The sequence below is a fragment of the Lissotriton helveticus genome, chromosome 9 (genome assembly GCF_964261635.1).
Source record: "Lissotriton helveticus chromosome 9, aLisHel1.1, whole genome shotgun sequence".
NCBI classification, from domain to species: domain Eukaryota; kingdom Metazoa; phylum Chordata; class Amphibia; order Caudata; family Salamandridae; genus Lissotriton; species Lissotriton helveticus.
Genome location: NC_136070.1, coordinates 877,972,651 through 877,992,220, shown reverse-complemented (window position 1 = coordinate 877,992,220; position 19,570 = coordinate 877,972,651). Strand labels below are relative to the sequence as shown.

The 19,570-nt window shown below is 47.2% G+C and overlaps 1 protein-coding gene across 1 annotated transcript in view; it reads left to right on the top strand.

Annotated features, from left to right (window-relative positions):
- LOC144781946 (cytochrome P450 2G1-like) overlaps nt 1–19,570 on the top strand; it is a 552,942-nt gene that overhangs the window by 84,312 nt on the left and 449,060 nt on the right. The window contains exon 2 of the mRNA XM_078661038.1: nt 16,542–16,704. Within this exon, the coding sequence (XP_078517164.1) occupies nt 16,542–16,704 (163 nt within the window). The remainder of the gene's footprint in view (nt 1–16,541; nt 16,705–19,570) is intronic.

The following is a 19,570-nucleotide window of genomic DNA, read 5'->3' as shown; positions in this document are numbered from 1 at the left end:
ATTCTGGTTGCTCCAGATTTGCACCAGCTCCCCTGAAAAGGAGCCCCCACTCTGACCCTCCTGGTTTGAGTGAGAAGCAATCTCCCGGTTCCGCGTGGATTGCTTTTGCCAAGTGTTGTTTGCTCCAATCTTGAAGCCGACAGCGCCGACGGCGAGAGCCTGCGTGGGATAGATCGTGACCTGCTCCTGGACTTCGTAGATGCCCCAGAGCCCACGTGACAGCGGAGAGAAGCTCCTCGACAACCACCTGATTGCGCCCGACATTGCCTGGTTCCGTCCTGGTTCCACCCTGGTCACTGCTGAGTGACCCAGACTCTGTCCTCTCTGCTTTCAGGTACCTTTCGACTCGAGTCCACCCTTGGACTCCACCGGACACCTCTCTTTCACCCCGCCTGCAGCCCTTTCAGCTCCAAGCACCAAGAGCCTGCGTGACGAAACCCGACTCAACTTCGACCCTGTGCACCCGCTTCCTGTGGGTGAGGTAACATTGCAACGCCGGTGTTCCCACACTGGTACACACCTCTAGGGTCTGTGTCTTAAGTTTTGTTCCTCTAGGTTCAGCGGAAGTGTCCTTAAACTTTAACTTTGTAACTTTTACGCACCATTGGTTAACATTGATGCATGCGTGCACTTTCTGCACTGCACCCGAATCCCGCGGGCTTTTCCCGACTTCAGCATTGCTTGTCCCGACTGCTCCCATCGATTCCCTAGGCCCTAGGCCTAACCACTGTTCGATTGGTATCTCTTATACCACTTGTTTAGTATATGGTCTGAGTGGCCCCTCGCCCTCATCCATATTTGTGCAACTTTGTATGTTATACTGTGCTTTTGATTTAACGCTTGTGCCCCTTTATTCAGAAAGAATACTGGGGATTGTTTTTAGTAATAAATACATATATTTTTATAATATATACTTGTGTGGTGTCCTTTCATTTGATATTACAGGATTGTATGTGGTAAAACAGCTCGCTTAACACGACCTCTTAAGTTAAGCCTTTAGGCTGCTTAGTCCATGCTACCCCTAGGATAGCTTGTCTAATAAGGTTGACTTACAACCAGACACCATAAGGGATTGTTTGGTCTGATAACAGGTGGTTCCAGAATTGGAAACATCACCTATCAGGCCAACTTCTCACATTGGTGGGCAGCGGTGCGGATTTGAGCTTGCTGTTGTTTTACCATTGCAATCTTTTATTAAATTGAAAGATCACATCAAGTACCTCTAGGTACATATAAATCAAAAGCTTAGCATATTTAAGTTCTACTGAACTTAGTAGTTGTAGATTAAATGGATTAGCACACCCTGACTACAACTCACTAGCAAGGTACAGTAGGAAAACACTTAGTGTAGGTAAGTGCACCACTTACACCTCACTAGCAGTCATGTCTGGCACAGGTGAAGCTTCAGGCTCTCTGCCTGTGACAGTTGACCTTACCAAGGTAACTTCCAGTTATGACAAACTAACCCACAAAGACTTGGTTGCCTTGTGCATCTCAAGAGGGTTAAAAAGGGCAGAAGTCCCACCAGTCCTTCCCTGATAGCCATTCTAGAACAGGATGACTTAGAAAAGGCGAATGCAGTTCCCTTCGAGTCAGGAGATGGAGTGAACCCCCCTGTAACTGATACCACTCCAGAGGAAGAGGAGGAGGATGGTTCAGACTTAGAACAACCTGAAGATCAGGAACTAGGGGTTAACCAGGGTGTAGTTGCCAGGCTTAGCCAGGCCAACTTAAACCTACTTGGGAATGGAGAGGGCCAGCACCTCCCCAGACCCTATAACATTCTCCCAGGCAACAGAAGAGTGAGATCTCCAGCAGGGGACTCTCATATTTCTAGTGCCTCAAGAGAATCTCAGAGAGGGATGACCCCTTCTCAGAAAAAAGAGCATGAGGCAAGAATGAGGGCTGTCAAACTCCAGATAGAGAGGGAGGAGGTAGCCCTGGCTCAAGCTAGACTTGCCTTGGCAAGAGAACAGAAAATGTGTGGCTTAGATGCCACTGGTGGCAGCAATATTCCTAAAGGGAAACCCAGGTCCTATGATAGTAGAAACCTGACAAAGATTGTGCCCTCCTACAAGGAAGGGGATGACATCCACAAGTGGATAACTGCTCTTGAGAGAGCCTGCATGGTACAGCAGGTTCCTGAGGAACAGTGGGCAGCAATCTTATGGTACTCATTTTCAGAGAAAGGGAGAGATAAGCTCCTCACTGTTAGACATGAGGATGCAAACAATTACAAAGTCCTGAAGAGTGTTCTGATAGATGGGTTTGGCTTAACCACTGAACAGTACAGGTTGAAGTTCAGAGACACCCAGAAGACACAGACACAGGACTGGACTGATTTTGTAGATTGTGCTACTAAGGCTCTGGAGGGTTGGCTAAATGGCAGCAAAGTACATTTATTTATTTATTTATTTATTTATTTTGGCTAAGGGTTGGCTAAATGGCAGCAAAGTACATGACTTCACAGGATTGTATAATTTGATTATGAGGGAGCAGATCCTAAGTAATTGTCAGAACCAGCTCTTACACCAGCACCTGGTGGACTCAGATTTGACCTCTCCCCAAGAATTGGGAAAGAGGGCAGATAAATGGGTCAGAACCAGGATTAGGCCTAAGAATCAGGACAGTAACCAGAAGAAGGAGTCTACCAAGCCTCAAGATAAGGGTGGGGATAAAAGTGAAGAAAAGACTTCCCCAGGGCCCCAAAACTCCAAGAATGGGGGTGGGTCCCAAGACACTTCTTCAACTGAGAAAAAGCCCTATTGCCATGTCTGTAAGCAGGTTGGGCATTACAAAACAGACAACTGTTGTCCCAAGAATGGCAATAAAGAGAATATACCTCCAAAGCCAGCTCCAGCACCTCCTGTTACTGTCAGCAGTAATCCCCCAGGAAGTGGGAGCACACCCAGGAATCTGGGTGGGTTTACTTTTGGAGCCCAGGAGGACCCTGGCCTATCCAGATCCCCATCCCCAAATAATCTTGTTTATGAGACTGGCATGGGGTTTGCCAACTTCTCTGATTGCCCAAATACTTTGAGCAAATATAGACAAGAACCCATCACCAATGGTTTGAAAGTTGAAGCTTTTAGAGACACAGGGGCTAGCATCACCATGGTGGCTGACTGCATAGTCCCCTCTAAGCAACTTTTACCAGGTGCCACATACCAGGTAACAAACATTGATGGAATCCAAACAAATCATCCCGTGGCAGTAGTAAGTCTCAGCTGGGGAGGTGTCACTGGCCCAAAGAGAGTGGCAGTGTCACCAAACTTGCCTGTAGACTGCCTACTTGGTAATGATTTGGAAATCTCAGCCTGGGCTGAGGTTGAACAGGAAACCCATTCTAGAATGGTAAATTCCAATGGAAAGGTTAGTGGGGCTGTGATGGCTACAGCCCCAATTCAAGATGTCCTTCCTGAAAAGGTTGGTAGGGCTGAGCAACTCTCTGCCCCATCTTTAGCAAAAGCTCTTCCTGAACAGAATAGCAAAGCTGTTATGATAACAGCAGAAACCCAAACTCAAACTGATATGTGTGTTGCGAAGCCTGAAATGATGGATAACTTCACACAAACTGAGAGCACAGAGGAGGACGAGAAATCTCCCCCTCACCAGATTTTAGGAAAGGATCAGCCTCCTCAGGGAACTGATCTTACCCCTGATGAAGGAACTGCCCCAGAGGTGGTTAGGCCTAGCCTGACAGAGCCTCTTATGTCAGTGGACCCTTCTCAGATGGGACCCAGTCTGGAGCAGGTAACCTGCCCCTCTCTACCTTGCCTTAGCCAGCCCAGGGCTGCAGAGGACAAGAAGGACAGTGCGACCCAGAGGGCCCCCTGTCAAATAAAGCACCCCCATCAAAAGATTAGGGTCACCAAAACTAGTAGCCCTAGTAAGGTGAAAACTTTAAAAACTCCTGAGGGAGCCCCCTTAAAAACAGTTAGGGACCTCCCACAGATGGATTCTGTTGGGCACAGCCAAACCTGGGACCCAAAGGGCCCAAACCTGAACTGTCCCTCCAGCAAGCCAAACAGAGGGACCCAGCCTCCAGCTTTAGGTAGCCAGACGTTGACCCTGAGAGCACAGTGCAACTCAGTTAAAGAAAGAAAGGCACACATGGTGGAAGATAATTGGAGGAAGCTAAGCCCTAAATTAGTAGAGCCTCACTTCAATACTCCATATCCAAACCAGCCTTTAACTTTGCATAAACACACCCAAGGTAGTGATTCCCTATGGTGGAGACCCTCTAATACCCCAAGGGTGAGGGACTGCTTAGTGGACCATGAGACAGGGGGTACCCATGCTAGTGCAGGTACTTCCTTATATGGCCACTCAGGCAATATAGGCTTTCCTGGGCAAGGATAGCCTTATCGCCTTTCGTTTGGGGGGGGGGGGTTGTGTAGGAAGGTGGCTACCTGACTATGGTTACCCCAGATTTGTTGCCTTGTGTTTAGCTGGTTTTTGACTTAGTTGACCTGGTTCCCTGCTAATCAGGGCCCCAGGCCATCTGCTCTCTCTGTAAAATGGATTCCATGTACCCTAGGTACATACCACAATTGGAAATGGACTCCTTGTCAGCCCCTGTACCATGCACTATAGGTGCCCAGGGCATAGGTGCCACCAAGGCCTACCAGGGGCTGCAGCATATCTTTTGCCACCCCTGGCTGGTTCTTAAATTGACACAACTGGCTGATCACTCAGCTGGGGTAAGGTGGTGTAATCACCCCTTGCTTAGATATAGTATACCTATATCTAAACCTATATCTGGACACATATAAACCTGTGAGCCACTCCTATGGAAGGCCTTATCAATCCTGGAGGCAGAGTGCGTGGTTTAATGTGAGATGGAGCTCTAGCATGAGCTGAGCCTGTCTGCAGCCGTCGGGAACAAATCCCTAAGCTGTTTCAGGATAATTCCATACCATATACTCTTAAGTGCATTATAATCCTCGCGGTTATATAGCAACTTTGGTTTGGCTTTATCAAAACATGTCGTGTAAGGTGTCATACGATTTGGAATACTATCCCCTCGCCAGTTCTGGCGACGGGGATAGCATTCCACCCCTCTAGAGGGGTAAGACATGTTACTTTACTTTAATGCGGTTAATTTCTAAAAGGACCTTGGATCCACAAAATGGATGCCTCTGCCACAGACACGAGTCTGACCCCCTGAAGCTGACCGAAACTCAGCCAAAGGGGCCTGGACAAAGGGTTTCCTGTCGCAGGGAGGTGTTACACCCCCCAGACAGGAGATAGTGGATTGTAGCAGGGAGGTTTGAAAGAAACCAGACACTGCATGGGGAGCACAAGGCTGCCCCTTGCATAATCCGGCCAAACCGGTTCTGGGGCACTCCAGCCCTCGTGCCAGGGCGGCCTGGATCAAAGGAAGGGGGTGTATCCACCCACTTCCTGGGTCCCACCCATAGGAGGGGACCTAGCAGGTAATACAGCCCCCAAAATTAGTATAAGACTGGGAGCAGTGCCAATGCACTTCAGATTATCCTGATGAAACATAAGAAATGAAACTCTGGACCCTTCGACATCCTACTCGACGTAGAAGACTGAAGAATCTTCCTTGTGGTCAAGGAGTGACCACCCTGTGCAAACAGGCACCATCCAGCCCTCGACGTCTGATTTGTTGCAGTTCCCGCCGGAACTCGAGCGACAGAGATCAACGAGATCAAACTTACCTGCCTTCTAACAGCCCGATCCACAGTCCCTGCAGAGCTGAGACCCGTGGAGGCGACCGGAAGCGTGGGGCACGCCATCTTGAAAAGACCACAAGACGCTGACCGTGCAGCCCACGAGTGACCCTCGAAGCTGTACACCAGGGTTTGAGAAGCCCCAACCCTGAGCCCCTCTTGCACCGAAGTTCAGCCCTCCACACTCGACGAGTGCTGCGTGGGGCCCTTCTGCTTCTTTTGGCTCAACGCGTTGGCCCGATCACTTGCCAGCCGGCTTGTGGCCCCTGTGCCAACGAAACTTGAAATTCGACTTGCGATTCTGGTTGCTCCAGATTTGCTCCAGCTCCCCTGAAAAGGAGCCCCCACTCTGACCCTCCTGGTTCGAGTGAGAAGCAATCTCCCGGTTCCGCGTGGATTGCTTTTGCCAAGTGTTGTTTGCTCCAATCTTGAAGCCGGCAGCGCCAACGGCGAGAGCCTGCGTGGGACAGATCGTGACCTGCTCCTGGACTTCGTAGATGCCCCAGAGCCCACGTGACAGCGGAGAGAAGCTCCTCGACAACCACCTGATTGCGCCCGACATTGCCTGGTTCCGTCCTGGTTCCACCCTGGTCACTGCTGAGTGACCCAGACTCTGTCCCCTCTGCTTTCAGGTACTTTTCGACTCGAGTCCACCCTTGGACTCCACCGGACACTTCTCTTTCACCCCGCCTGCAGCCCTTTCAGCTCCAAGCACCAAGAGCCTGCGTGACGAAACCCGACTCAACTTCGACCCTGTGCACCCGCTTCCTGTGGGTGAGGTAACATTGCAACGCCGGTGTTCCCACACTGGTACACACCTCTAGGGTCTGTGTCTTAAGTTTTGTTCCTCTAGGTTCAGCGGAAGTGTCCTTAAACATTAACTTTGTAACTTTTACGCACCATTGGTTAACATTGATGCATGCGTGCACTTTCTGCACTGCACCCGAATCCCGCGGGCTTTTCCCGACTTCAGCATTGCTTTTCCCGACTGCTCCCAGCGATTCCCTAGGCCCTAGGCCTAACCACTGTTCGATTGGTATCTCTTATACCACTTGTTTAGTATATGGTCTGAGTGGCCCCTCGCCCTCATCCATATTTGTGCAACTTTGTATGTTATACTGTGCTTTTGATTTAACGCTTGTGCTCCTTTATTCATAAAGAATACTGGGGATTGTTTTTAGTAATAAATACATATATTTTTATAATATATACTTGTGTGGTGTCCTTTCATTTGATATTACAGGATTGTATGTGGTAAAACAGCTCGCTTAACACGACCTCTTAAGTTAAGCCTTTAGGCTGCTTAGTCCATGCTACCCCTAGGATAGCTTGTCTAATAAGGTTGACTTACAACCAGACACCATAAGGGATTGTTTGGTCTTATAACAGGTGGTTCCAGAATGGGAAACATCACCTATCAGGCCAACTTCTCACATGTGCCCATTTACTAAAATTAGGTATGTAGGGGAGGGGGGCATGTGGCGCATAGTGGGGCTACGCGAAATGCGTAGGTGGGCGTAGTTTCTCGCCCACTTTGCATAGCTTCGCGTAGCCCCACTACGCACACTACGCCCAGGGTTATTCATTAGTAGGAGGCTACTTCCCAGGAAACAGAGGTGGAGTGCAATTGAAAGGGAAGCTTTTGCTGTGGTCTGGGCACTGGAGAAGCTAAGGGCCTACTTGTTTGGGACTCACTTCCCGGTTCAGACAGACCACAGGCCCCTCAGACGGTTAATGCAGATGAGGGGTGAGAACCTAAAACTGTTGAACTGGTCCATCTCTCTACAGGGAATGGACTTTACGATGGAACACCGCCTGGTACAGAACACTCAAATGCTGATGGTTTGTCCAGGTTCATCCGCCTTAGTGATGAGAACTCCCAAGAGGGTAGGTAGTTCTCCCTACTTTTCAGCTAGAGGGGACAAATGTTAGACCTGGCATCCTTGACGTGATTCTTCCTGACTTTTTTCCTCTCCCCCCTGTGTTTTTGATCCTATGCTGGATTTCGGTTTTGCTGGTTTAGATGCTTTCGGCACTTTGCCACTGATGATCATTGTCAAAGTGCAAATGCTCCTGGGTAAATTCTTATTGTGATTGGTTATCTACGATCGACATATATGTCTTACCAGTAGGTCCCTAGTAAAGTGCACTGAGTGTGCCAGGGCTGGTTACTCAAATGCTACTAGTGGGCTTGCGACACTGATTGTGCCACCCACATAAGTAGCCCTGAAAAGATGTCTCAGGCCTGCCACTGCAGTGCCTGTGCGCAGTTTGTTGACTGCCATGTTGACCTGGCCAGTGCACCTATTTGCCAGACCTTACCCTTCCCTTTCCTTACACATAGGGCACCCCTATGGAAGGCCCAAGGCACCCCCCTGGGAAGGGTGCAGTGTATGATAACTTTTGTCTCATCTACAGGTACTCTGGTGCAAAGTCACGCATCCATAGATTTCTATGCTACAATTTCTTAAACCCTTTTTAAAGTCATATTTTCAAACTGTGTTTGTTTGATTTCTTTTGTTTTGGTCTTGTGTAGTCTAGATAAAGATACTTTATTTTTCTAAACTGGTGTGGTGTCCATGTGTGGTGTCTTCACTGTGTTACTGTGAGTGTTGGTCCAAATACTTTACACATTGCCTTTGGGATACGCCAGTCTGCTTGTGCCAAGCTACCAAGGGGGTGAGAAGGGGTTATCTAAAGTGTGTATCCCCCTTACCCTGACTAGAAGCAAGGGTCCCTATTTGGTCAAAGGTACCTAACTCTGCCAAGTAGAGACCCCCAGTTCTAACAGGAGTCAGAAATAAAAGGAAATTGTTTCAGATTATTCAGGTTATTATTGCAAATGTGATATGATGATGCATAGTGTCAATATGTAGGAAAGTGCCTCTTTTGCATGTTTAGCCCCCCTTTTTGCCTGATGCCTGATGTACTTTTAAACTGTAAGTGCTCTGGGTCTCTGCTAACCTGGTTCCCATTGACAGATCTCTTTCCCAAAACACAATACCACGATTGGCACAACTTTGGCTACCCCTGTAAGTTCCTATTAAGTGGTTCCTCTTGGGCTGCAGCGCTGTTTCTGCTCCCCTAGGCCCCCCTCACCAAGGCCGTTCACTCTGTCATGGCAGGCTGTGTGTCTTGATGCAGGAAAATAAGAAACGTCAACATGGCTCAGCTTGCCATGACAACAATACACTTCATAAGATATAGGTATAGTCACCCCTACTCCAGGCATTTAGTACTAAGGCAGGGTGTGCTATATCCTACATGAGGGCATATCAGCATGAGCAGATAGGTCCCTACAATCTCCAGTCCATTTTGTGATGTTGTAAGTGAACAGGGAAGCCATAAAGAGTACATGGGCTGGATACTTGTCAACACACCACCCCTAGGGCAGGGCAAGGTGAGGTGAGCCCTTCTACTGAATTTCCACCATCTTGAGATGGTGAGAAAACCTCTAATTGGGGCTAGGGTAGAGCCTCTTCCCACAGAAAGTGGTCACTAAAGAGTATAGACATCCTAAAGGTAGACAGAACCATGGCTTGTACCTGTCTCACCTCGTACCACCCCTACATTTAATATGTAGGTGGCTTCACAAGAACTGAACCTCAGATCCATTGGACCAAAGAAGACCATGACAAAGAAGACCCGATGTACAAGAGCTGAAGCCCTGCTGCAGAAAGAAAAGGCACCAAAACCTGTAAGCTGCAAGAAGGAATGGACAATCGCTGATGCTGTGTTGTCCTAAAACCTGCAAGGATTCCAAGAACTCTGGGGCACTTCCAGCCTTGAGAAATCCCTGAGAAGCTCTCTTGGAGTGAACGTATCACTCCCCTGCACAGGACAGGCACCGATCTTGTGAAGTCCAGTTTGTCGACTTGCTGCTCCCTGACGACCACGACGCAACACGAAAGCAAGAAGAGGTACAACCGTCCAGGAGGGTCAGATCTGTCTCTTCACCAAGTTTGATGGCACCACGGCCTACCAGAGCCACAGCATACAAATACCCAGGATACCAGACCCCCCACTGGTCAAAAACAAGTAGAAGAGTCCACACTGGACTCCCAAATCACCAGAAGCCAGCACCCATCGAGGGTTGATGAGCCACCTGAGACCCATTTCATGAGTGGCTCAGCTCTCCCGAGATCGCCTCTCCAAGTTGCCTGCTTCTGACCGCGAAGACCCTAAAAATGCCTAATGCCCGGCTGACCTGTTTGCTATGCACCCGGCCCCAGTGGCCCCAGCACCAACCAACCCACTCTGCTTACATGGTTCCCAGGTCCTTGCAGCCTCCTCCCTCTAAGGAGACCCACTGGACGTACGTGTAAGATCTTTTGAGCATTGCATTATCACGTGCCCCCCCTCTGCCTTTGTGTACCAGATTCCAAGACCCTCAGCACTCTGCTCCCTCCTGATCTCGGACACTCCCGAACTTCTCCTGCTGGAACATTGGACCTGGCCCCGAAATTGACCCAAAACGAGAAGGTGAACTTTGTGAAAGCATTGACTGATTTTATGTATTTTTTTAATTTTCTACCCATTGATTACTATTTTGAGTAATTGCGCACTAATGTGATGCATTTTCCAATCTCTTTACAAATTGTAGCTCGAAAAGTACTTACCTTGACCTTTGTTCTTGGTCTCTAAAAATATATACAAAAAGCCTTTAATTTTACAAACTGTTCCCTGATTTATTCTTGAATGTGTGTCTCATTTTGGCCTTTGTGTGTGATAACAAATGCTTAGCACTGCCCTATGATAAGCCTAATTGCTCACCCACACTAACAAAAAAAGAGCATTAGAAGTAGATACTTTTACCTCTGCCTACCTATTGGTGAATCACTGAACTCCCTGTACAGTGCACTTTATTTTAGTGCACTGAAGAGAGAGACAGCTTCCTACACAAAATGTTTACAACCATAGACCTAGCACCTGCATACCACCAGATACAATTACATGTAGCCTCTAGAGATCTAACACCATAAATACCTCCTTGGAAACTTCAGTTTTACAAAGAGCCATGAATAATATGTTCGATGGGCTAACAGGTGTATAATATTTTTCAATTCTGTGTTGGTACAAGATGTGGCAGGAGATACAAACGGAAACTTTGCCATCCTAAAAGCTATTAGTAAGTTCGATGTTATTTATTGAGACTTATGTTAGACAAGTTTACATTTCGATGTGGAACATTTTTTCAGGATTGTACAGAGTATTGTTGCAGAGATAAGACATAGAAAGCCAGTACTCCACCCAAAGTTTGTATATAATTATTTTCAGGACCATGGAAGAAGGATGAATATCTAGGACCTCTTGTCAGTGAAAGCACAGTACATATAACTTGGCTAAAATGAATATGTCCTCATGCTAGCCAGCAACTGATTTTATCTCTTAGTTGGATGAAATAGAATAAGGGTGTGGTGAATGTGTGTACTATTGATTACTTGAGATTGATGGTATTGGAGAAACAGAAAGAAGGAAAAGCCTGACACTATAAAAAAAAAGTCAGTTGAGACGATGTCTGTTTGCGTGAGGGATAACATTTATGATCATAATTCCAGTGCGAATAAACAGGCGTTCTGAATGTAATAATGCTGTGAAAGTGCATAAAACAGTTAAATAGTGCAGTAAAAACCCAGGATGCTTACGTTTGGAATTTTAACACGTTTATGTGTTCTAGATTGTTAGAGAAACTGAATTAAGAAATCATCAGGGGTCTTAGATCATGTGATGAGTGTGTATTGAATGGGCCAGCAGTAGTTAATCAATCAATCAGGGAATTGTAAGCAGGCTACGCACCCCTGAGGGTCTCAAGATACTGAGGGGGGTTCTTTTCGCGGTCATGGCCGCAACCTAGGGCTGCTCTGTGGCTCTCCTGTCCTACCAAGCAAATCTGATACACTGATCCAACAACGACCTGCAGAATTGTAAGCCAGAGCGCAAGCGGAGCCTGATAAGACGTCCCTGGGCGAAATCCGAAGCGAAGGGCTATAGTTACTCCAATTGGCATATTGGGGCCTGAAACTGGTGAAGCCGGGACCTCGAGTGTTGAAGGTGGCTGGCGGCGGAGGCAGGAATGTGGGTGAGACCCCCTCCCCCACCCTCGGGGGGTCGGAGACTCCGTGGCGGAAGATCAGAAATCATCATTAAAGCCCCCCCCTTGGGACCTTGCCGCAACGGTCAGGACTGCTGTGCTGGGAACTGCAGCCCCCGGAAGGGATAACCCGTGACGATAGCAGCCCACAGAATCTCTACAGGGGCCCCGTGTGGGCATCTGGCGGTTCAGAAGCAGATCCCGCAACCTGGCAGGTACGTGTGTGCTGTTGCCCGGGACCGCTCCTTGTGCCGTGGGCGGGCCCCCACATCCCGGCCTGTCCTTTGGTAGCAATGGCAGCGGGACAAGGAAAGCGGCTCCCGCGGGACGCTTCTCTCGTCCCCTCCTCGCTTGCCTCGGAATAGGAGTCAGCGGGGGATCGGAACCTTCGGATGCAGCCCGCGATGCTGGTACGCGGCTGCACCTCTTGTTGTAATGAAGACAGGGGACACTCGCAGCTCCGCTTGACAGACTAGGAGGTAAGCAGCGGTGCTGGGAGTCTGGTTGAGTGCGTTGGGAGCCCAGCCGAGGTTGGTCTGGCCTTACTGATTCGGCCCTCTTAGTCTGTTTTCCCTGGAACTGGCAGCTCGTGGGGAGTCTCTGTTGGACAGTCTTGGGCTGTCCGGAGAGGGTGTAGATGATAAGAGTGACACAGGCATTTCCACATAACTTCAACAGGCAGGTTGCGGCCACGCAGTCCAAACACCCTGCCTCCCTTCCCCTACTTGGTATATTGGTGACTTGGGGACTGACTGCTAGTAGCAACTCCTTGCGGCCTGCTGCATTGCTCAAAAGATATCAACAACCTAGGGCCGGGTGGCGATCTGTTGTTCCACAACTTAGACTCTCTCTGTGGCTTCCACCGCCCGTAGATCTCACTGTGAATACAGTGAACAGCGACTCTGCAGCCGGCGACGCCCTTGTGGGGTCCCCCTCCACTGCTTGCGTCCGCTTCCTGGGTCCTAATCTTCATCCAGGAACGGCGTAGTCCACTCAGCAGCATCTACATAATTTCACATCTGCTCGTCGCACTGGGGCAGACCCCGGAGGGACCTTTCAGGGCAAATCCTACCTGAAGCCACTTTGTGTCTCAGTGAGTGTTCAGTGAGGGCCTCGTCATGTCCAGCGCTAAGGGCTCCCAGGTGCCCCAGCAGAGTAGGCTCAACCACTTCACCAGCCAAAGGCTGACCTTCCAGACAGAAACGCGGCCAGTGACAAACCACAAGGCGGAGCTGAGCATGACGCCGGTGAACCCACGATGAAGGACCTGATGGCAGCTATTATTGGTGTCCGCTTCTATGTTGACACCCTCGACTCGGAAGTAACGCTAATCAGAGCGTATCTCACAAAGTACAGAGAGAAGGTCAAACAATTAGAAATTATCACCGCCAGTCTTGTGGAGGACACCTCGCAACTGCAAACGGACATTGGGGAGCTTCAATCATTCCGCAAATATACAGAGGACAAGCTGGACGACTATGAGGGGCGCCTTAGACGTAATAACATCCGCATTCTTGGTGTTCCAGAGAAATCAGAGGGTCCTGCTGCTGATCTGTTCATTTAAGAACTGATCCTGACAAAACTACAACCAAAAAGCGCCTTTCTAAACTTTTCGTCATTGAGAGAGCCCACAGAGTACCAGGGGGTCGCCCAAAGCCATGGGACCTCCCTCATCCAATACTGGCCTGGCTCCTCAACTATAGAGACAGAGACATGATCCTCCAGGCGGTGAGAGTTGCACCTCCGATCCAACTAGACAACTCTGAACTCACCCTCTTCCCCGACTTCACCCGGGCGGTGCCGCTGAGGCGCCGCTCCTTCGTTAATGTTAAAATCAGATTGAAGGAAAAAGGTCTCAAGTACGCCATGCTCTTCCCAGCATACCTGAGATTTGAACTGGATGGCAAAACCCGCTTCTTTGACCTCCCGGTGGTGGCGTCCGACTGGCTGGACGGTCTTCGGATCCCACCGGAACAGAACGCTACCGATCATTAACTTCCGCGGCGAACTCTCTTGGAAGGGCATTTTGTAGCCTTCACACTCCCTTTGCCGTTGCTGCAACTTGATCCACCGGCACTCGTAAAGAGCTGGGACTGAACCCTGCGCCGGCCTCCCGGGAACTTTCATGCTCGATGATCCGAATGTCTGGCCCGTTCTCCATTGATACACTGTAATGGTAGGCGGGGGAGCCATCGGAACTCTGTGGCCTCCCCCTGTGTGTTTGTCTTTCACTAGAATAGTTGGGCTATAGGCACTCTGCATTTAAATAACATGGGAAGTTCTGAGCCTGGAGTGCAGGGGAGCAGGGTGGGGGGATGTTGGGAAGGGTTGTTTCTTAAGTTGTTTGTTGTTTCTTTGTACTATCTCGATGGTACGATTTATACACGTAAACCCACTAATGTGGTCTTGTCTAACTGTCAATGGGAGTACAGTGTAACAGAGAAATCAGAATCCTGAGTTGGAATGTTAACGATTTGGGGGACAAGATTAAGAGGAGTGTTGTATTGCAATATATTAGACGACAATCGCCAGACATCGTGTTACTCCAGGAAGCACATCTCATTGGCAACACATGCAAAGCTAGGCACAGAGGGGATTTTCGATGGTGGCGCATGCAGGTTTCACCTCTAGCTCCAGGGGAGTAGGTATTATGCAAATATGCAAAAAAAATTGTTTCCTTTCTCACTCTCCTCTACATATGTAGATGACCGGGGCAGATATGTCGGAATCACGGGTTCTTGCGAGGACAGATCTTTCACCTTTCTGTCAATATACATGCCCCCTGGATGCAGGGCACGACATTTGCGGACCTTAGTGCTATACTCCTGGCGTTGCCCTGACGGAGACAGAATATTATCTATACCTGCAAATCAGACATCCGCGGCTAACAGCATTTCCCGATGACCCAACTCCACTGGACGCCTCCCCATTAGAATATGGACTGTTGGATGGACCCCTGCCTGATAGGGCCATCTCCCTAACATATCAGAAACTTATTAACAATATCGACAACCCCCTACTGAAACTGCAAGAAAAATGGACTGAGGACGGAATAGAACTAGATGACGAAGCCTGGCAGGAGGCGGTCTCCTCCCCTAAAACGGTCGCTATCCCAGTGTGACTCAGACTGGTGCAGCTAAAGATCCTTCACAGAATCTACATCACTGGTCTCCAATTGGTCCACATGGGGGGGTGTCGGATGGTTCTTGTAGGAGAGGTTGCGCACAATTGGGCACATTCATGCATATACTCTGGCACTGTGATCACATTCAGGTATACTGCGTAACATTCACAAGGTCATGAGTGAAGTGCTAGGGGTAGACATTACACTGAAAGCGCCCAGGTTCCTCCTTAACATTTGGGAGCCTACTGACCTCAACACCCATACTATGCAATGGGTCACGCTTGGTTGCATGATCGCCAAAAGAAATTTTGCGCAGTTCTGGGGAGCCCCGCATCCGCCTCCAGTTATGGCTTGGCAGCAGGACCTTGACTGGTGTATGCTGAGGAAGAAAACAGTCTATGTCGCTCGAGGTTGTCACCGCAAATGGTCTAAGATTTGGGCCCCCTGGAACACATACCGGGGCGATATGTGTACCCCTCCCCATGAAACTGCTGATGATGACCCACCAACCCTGTGAATTTCAATGAATGATGCTGCTGTATTGTATGTAATCTGATTTCACTGTAACCCACAATTGATTCTGTGCATATGAACCTCATGTCGAGACTGTTGAATATAAAGATTTACAAAAAAAAAAAGATACTGAGGAAGGTACGCAGAGCCGTTCAGCCGAAGAGCCAGGTCTTGAGGGTCTTCCTGAAAGTGTTCAGGGAGGGGGAGCATCTGAAGTCTGCTGGTAGCTTGTTTCAGGTCTTGGCTGCAATGTGGGAGAACGATCTGCCACCTGCTCTGGTTCTGTGGATGTGCGGGGTTTCGGCCAGTGCAAGGTTGGCAGATCAGAGGTTTCTTTTGGGTACGTGGAAGTTTATTCTTTCGTTGAGGTGTTTGTGTCCGTTGCTGTTTAGGCATTTGTAGGCATGAGGGAGGATTTTTAAGGTGACTCGCTTTTCCACGGGGAGCCAGTGGAGTCTCCTTAGGTGTTGGCTGATGTGTTCGTGCCGGGGGATGCCGAGGACGAGTCTGGCCGCGGTTTTCTGTATTGTCTGGAGCTTGCTGAGTAGGGACTTGTTGATGCATGCATAGAGAGCGTTTCCATAGTCCAGTCTGCTGGTGTTGAGTGCATGGGTGAAAATAATGAGCGCGATTGGAGAACAATATATAAACCAACAGAGTGAATAATATGTAAAGCAACATATCTCAAGGATTTTATATTGATTTATAGCTATATTGCAAAATATTTTTTTTCATTTCCTATATTCTTTTGTAAATATTTGCATACAAACTGCATTTCATCATTACAATATAAAATTATTTGAAGATTCCATTTTCATATATCAATACATATAGTTTGAATTTTCCTTTACTACATTTCCTGATATTTGTGTGTGCTCTCAAGTGCTGTTTCCTTTTCTTGTATAAAAAGGAAGATGTGTGGCCTTCTATGTTAGGAGCAGAATGTTGGAATGTCAAACAAACATTCTGTTTGAGAGGAAGAAAGGGAAAATTGGTCAATACACAGTGGAAATCTTGGTTGTAGAATGTGTGCAAGATAATCATGCTGTAATGTTTATAGAATATGAGTAAATACAGTACTTGGATCCATCATAATGTCCCTTTTTCCTTACAGCTTTATGATGTCTATGGACCTGTTTTCACCATTTATATAGGTCCTCGTCCAGTGATGGTTATATGTGGATACGATGCTCTAAAGGAAGCCTTTATTGACCAGGGAGATGCGTTTGTTTCCAGAGGGGCAGCACCCGCAATTGAGAGAATATTTCATGATTCTGGTGAGTAGAGTTTTGAGAAGTATAAAAAAGAAAACAATCCATACTCAAAAGTATGGTTAGTCAGTTCATGAATCTGTGTTTCTCATTCTGCTTTTTCTCTAATACCCAAATAATGCTGTGTTTCGTATTTTGATTGGCTTATGTACTACACGGTGAGCAATGCCAATACTCTAAATAATCACCTTTCCACAATTGGAGGGTGATACAAAAACAACTTTAAGGGTTTATGAAGTAGGGATTGCTTGGCTTGCACAGAGCTTGCATACTACTGTACATGTTATTCTTTGCAATATATATTACACTACACTGGTTTTTAGCACTAGTGTGCCTTAACAGTAACTTGAGAATTCAGGTCATTAAACTCATCTTCCTTAATCATACATTACAACTTACTAAATACGTAATTCTGAGTTCGGTAACACTTGAATGTTTACCTTATACCTATTCTTGTAACATCAATTGTTTACTTAATTTGTACTGCCTCTGTGTAACTGCATGGTAATTATACAGCCTTGATCATGCTCCTAAGCCATAATATAAAAGGCATATTGGCATGTGGATTTTCATCCCCTTCAAACTCTTGATGCTTTTGGCAGATGATGGATGTTTAATATTACCCAACTCAATGGTACTGACCTCAGGTTAGGAACTTTTTCAGGTCCCAGAACAGTTGGTTGTTAGTAGGCTCTGACTGTGAGCATCAGACCTTGTAGGACTGGTGGGCTGGTGCTTAAAAATGTGAATGAGCCCAAACCTGAGCATAATATAAACTTCCTTGTGTCTTTACACTCAGCGTAGCAAAGTTGATCAGTCCAAGGCTTACTCTGGGAAATGGTGTGGGGTTATAGACTTAGAACACAACAGGCCACATAAAATCAATCAATTTCCAGCCTATGATTGAGCTTATAAAAAGGAAATGTACTTTTTTTTTGCAAACCAAACAAAATTGCACAAACATATCAGAGAGCACTTTTTATAGGAGTCTGAATTCAGTTGGAGGAATAGCCTCTACTGTTATTTTTGGAAAGAGTTTAATCAATTACTAACCAAATGGACTTATGATCCTCTTGAGGAAATCCTATGAAAAAATGTTCATGTGGTGCTCATCTTCCTTAATCTGGCTAACCCCTTTTTTTTTAGGTATGATGGGTTCAGACTTAATTAAATATTGGTCCCCCTCGGTCTGGAGTCTGAATTGAATAGCATAATTGGTCAGGTGAGCCTAGCAAGCCAATGTAATAGTCCTGGAGCAGTGATACTCAGTTTGCACTTCTCATCGTATTAAGGTCTTCATTGTGTACAGTTTCCTTGGGCCCAAACACAAGCCTCACACCTAAAAAGCTAGGAGCCCAACAGGGATTTCAATGGAGATCAAGATAATCATAATTTTGTAAACAAATATTCAACCTTTCTTTGTTCTTTACATAAAAAGCTTATTTTTTCTAGTTTCAAAAGGGTATGTTTATGGAGCATAAAAGGGAAAAAAAACATCACTACATTTCATATAGCAAAATCCAAAACTTTACATTGTAAAAAGGATAAAATGACAATGATGATATAGTACAAAGCATAAAGTTGTAAAGAAAAATTAGAGTGTGTAGCTGGAAGCAAAACCAAAGAGGCAAGGCTAAAAACATCAATTAGTACAAAGCTAGAACATGTATGGCAAAAGAAGATATGTCAATAAATCAAAAATGTTCACAAAAGAGGACAAAGTTCCTATACCAGGGTGCAAAAGTCACCCACAAATCTGAGTGCAAATAGTCACCCATACCTTAAAAACAGGGAAGAATGGGGAAAAGTAATCCTAGGTAAAAAATACCCTGATGGGAGAGGGAAAGACATACTACATCCTCTGCTGCCCTCACACACCCCGGAGGATGTCATGCTTCATCATCGGGCAATTTTGCTACTCGTAGGGCCGGCGCTGCAATTCCCTACGGGTCCCCGAAGGGTCACTTTATCGGAGATCTTTTAGAGGATTAGCCGGATGTTGCATGCAGGTGTGTGGGGAAGGGTAAGGGAGGGTAAATCAATTACGTGCAAACATGATAGTGTGATAAAATCAAGGGTATGGAAGCAGCGACAAGATTGTCTAAGTAACCCTTGGCAGTTAAAAGTACTGCTTAAAAACGACTGACCCCACAAGGCCCACTATGCCTGGGTTGTACTAGTCAAGGTCAACATGTTTCGTGCCTCTATCGCCCGTAGGTCATTGGTGCTTCGTCAGGACCAAAAACAAAGTGAAGTGCACGTGAGTAAAATACATAAAAGTTAAAATGAGAACCCTCTTATCTCATCCAGGACGGATCAGGAGACCTGTGTCCCCACTATGTGGTTGTAGCTGTTACATAGAAGCTGCTCCTGGATGATACCCTCTTATCTCATCCAGGGCGGATCAGGAGACCTGTGTCCCCACTATGTGGTTGTAGCTGTTACATAGAAGCTGCTCCTGGATGATACCAAATATTAATTAAAGCTCTCCTCCAGTGGTCAAGGGAATGGACGCCCGCGAAAGGTCGGGTAAGTAATGCGGGTGTAGCCTCTAGTACACCTACCCCTGTCCAAACGCTCGCCGAGAATGAAGAGAAAATCAAAAATGACAATAAGAGAGAGTTTAAGGAGGTTGGGCAACTTCCTGTATGTAGTATGCGCTGAGCGCGAGGGACTCGGCGCAGACTACAGCAGAAGCAGGACAAGTTCTGTTTTTCATATCCAGGTTCTCATTAAGTGCCCTGGATTCTCCTACAATAAATATTCGGCACTGAATGATGCCAATCAGCAGCCAGCTGCTCTTCCAGTATTGATTCTGTACTAAAGTCTCCCACGCTCAACTACAAAGGAGCACAGCGTTTCACAGGCGCTT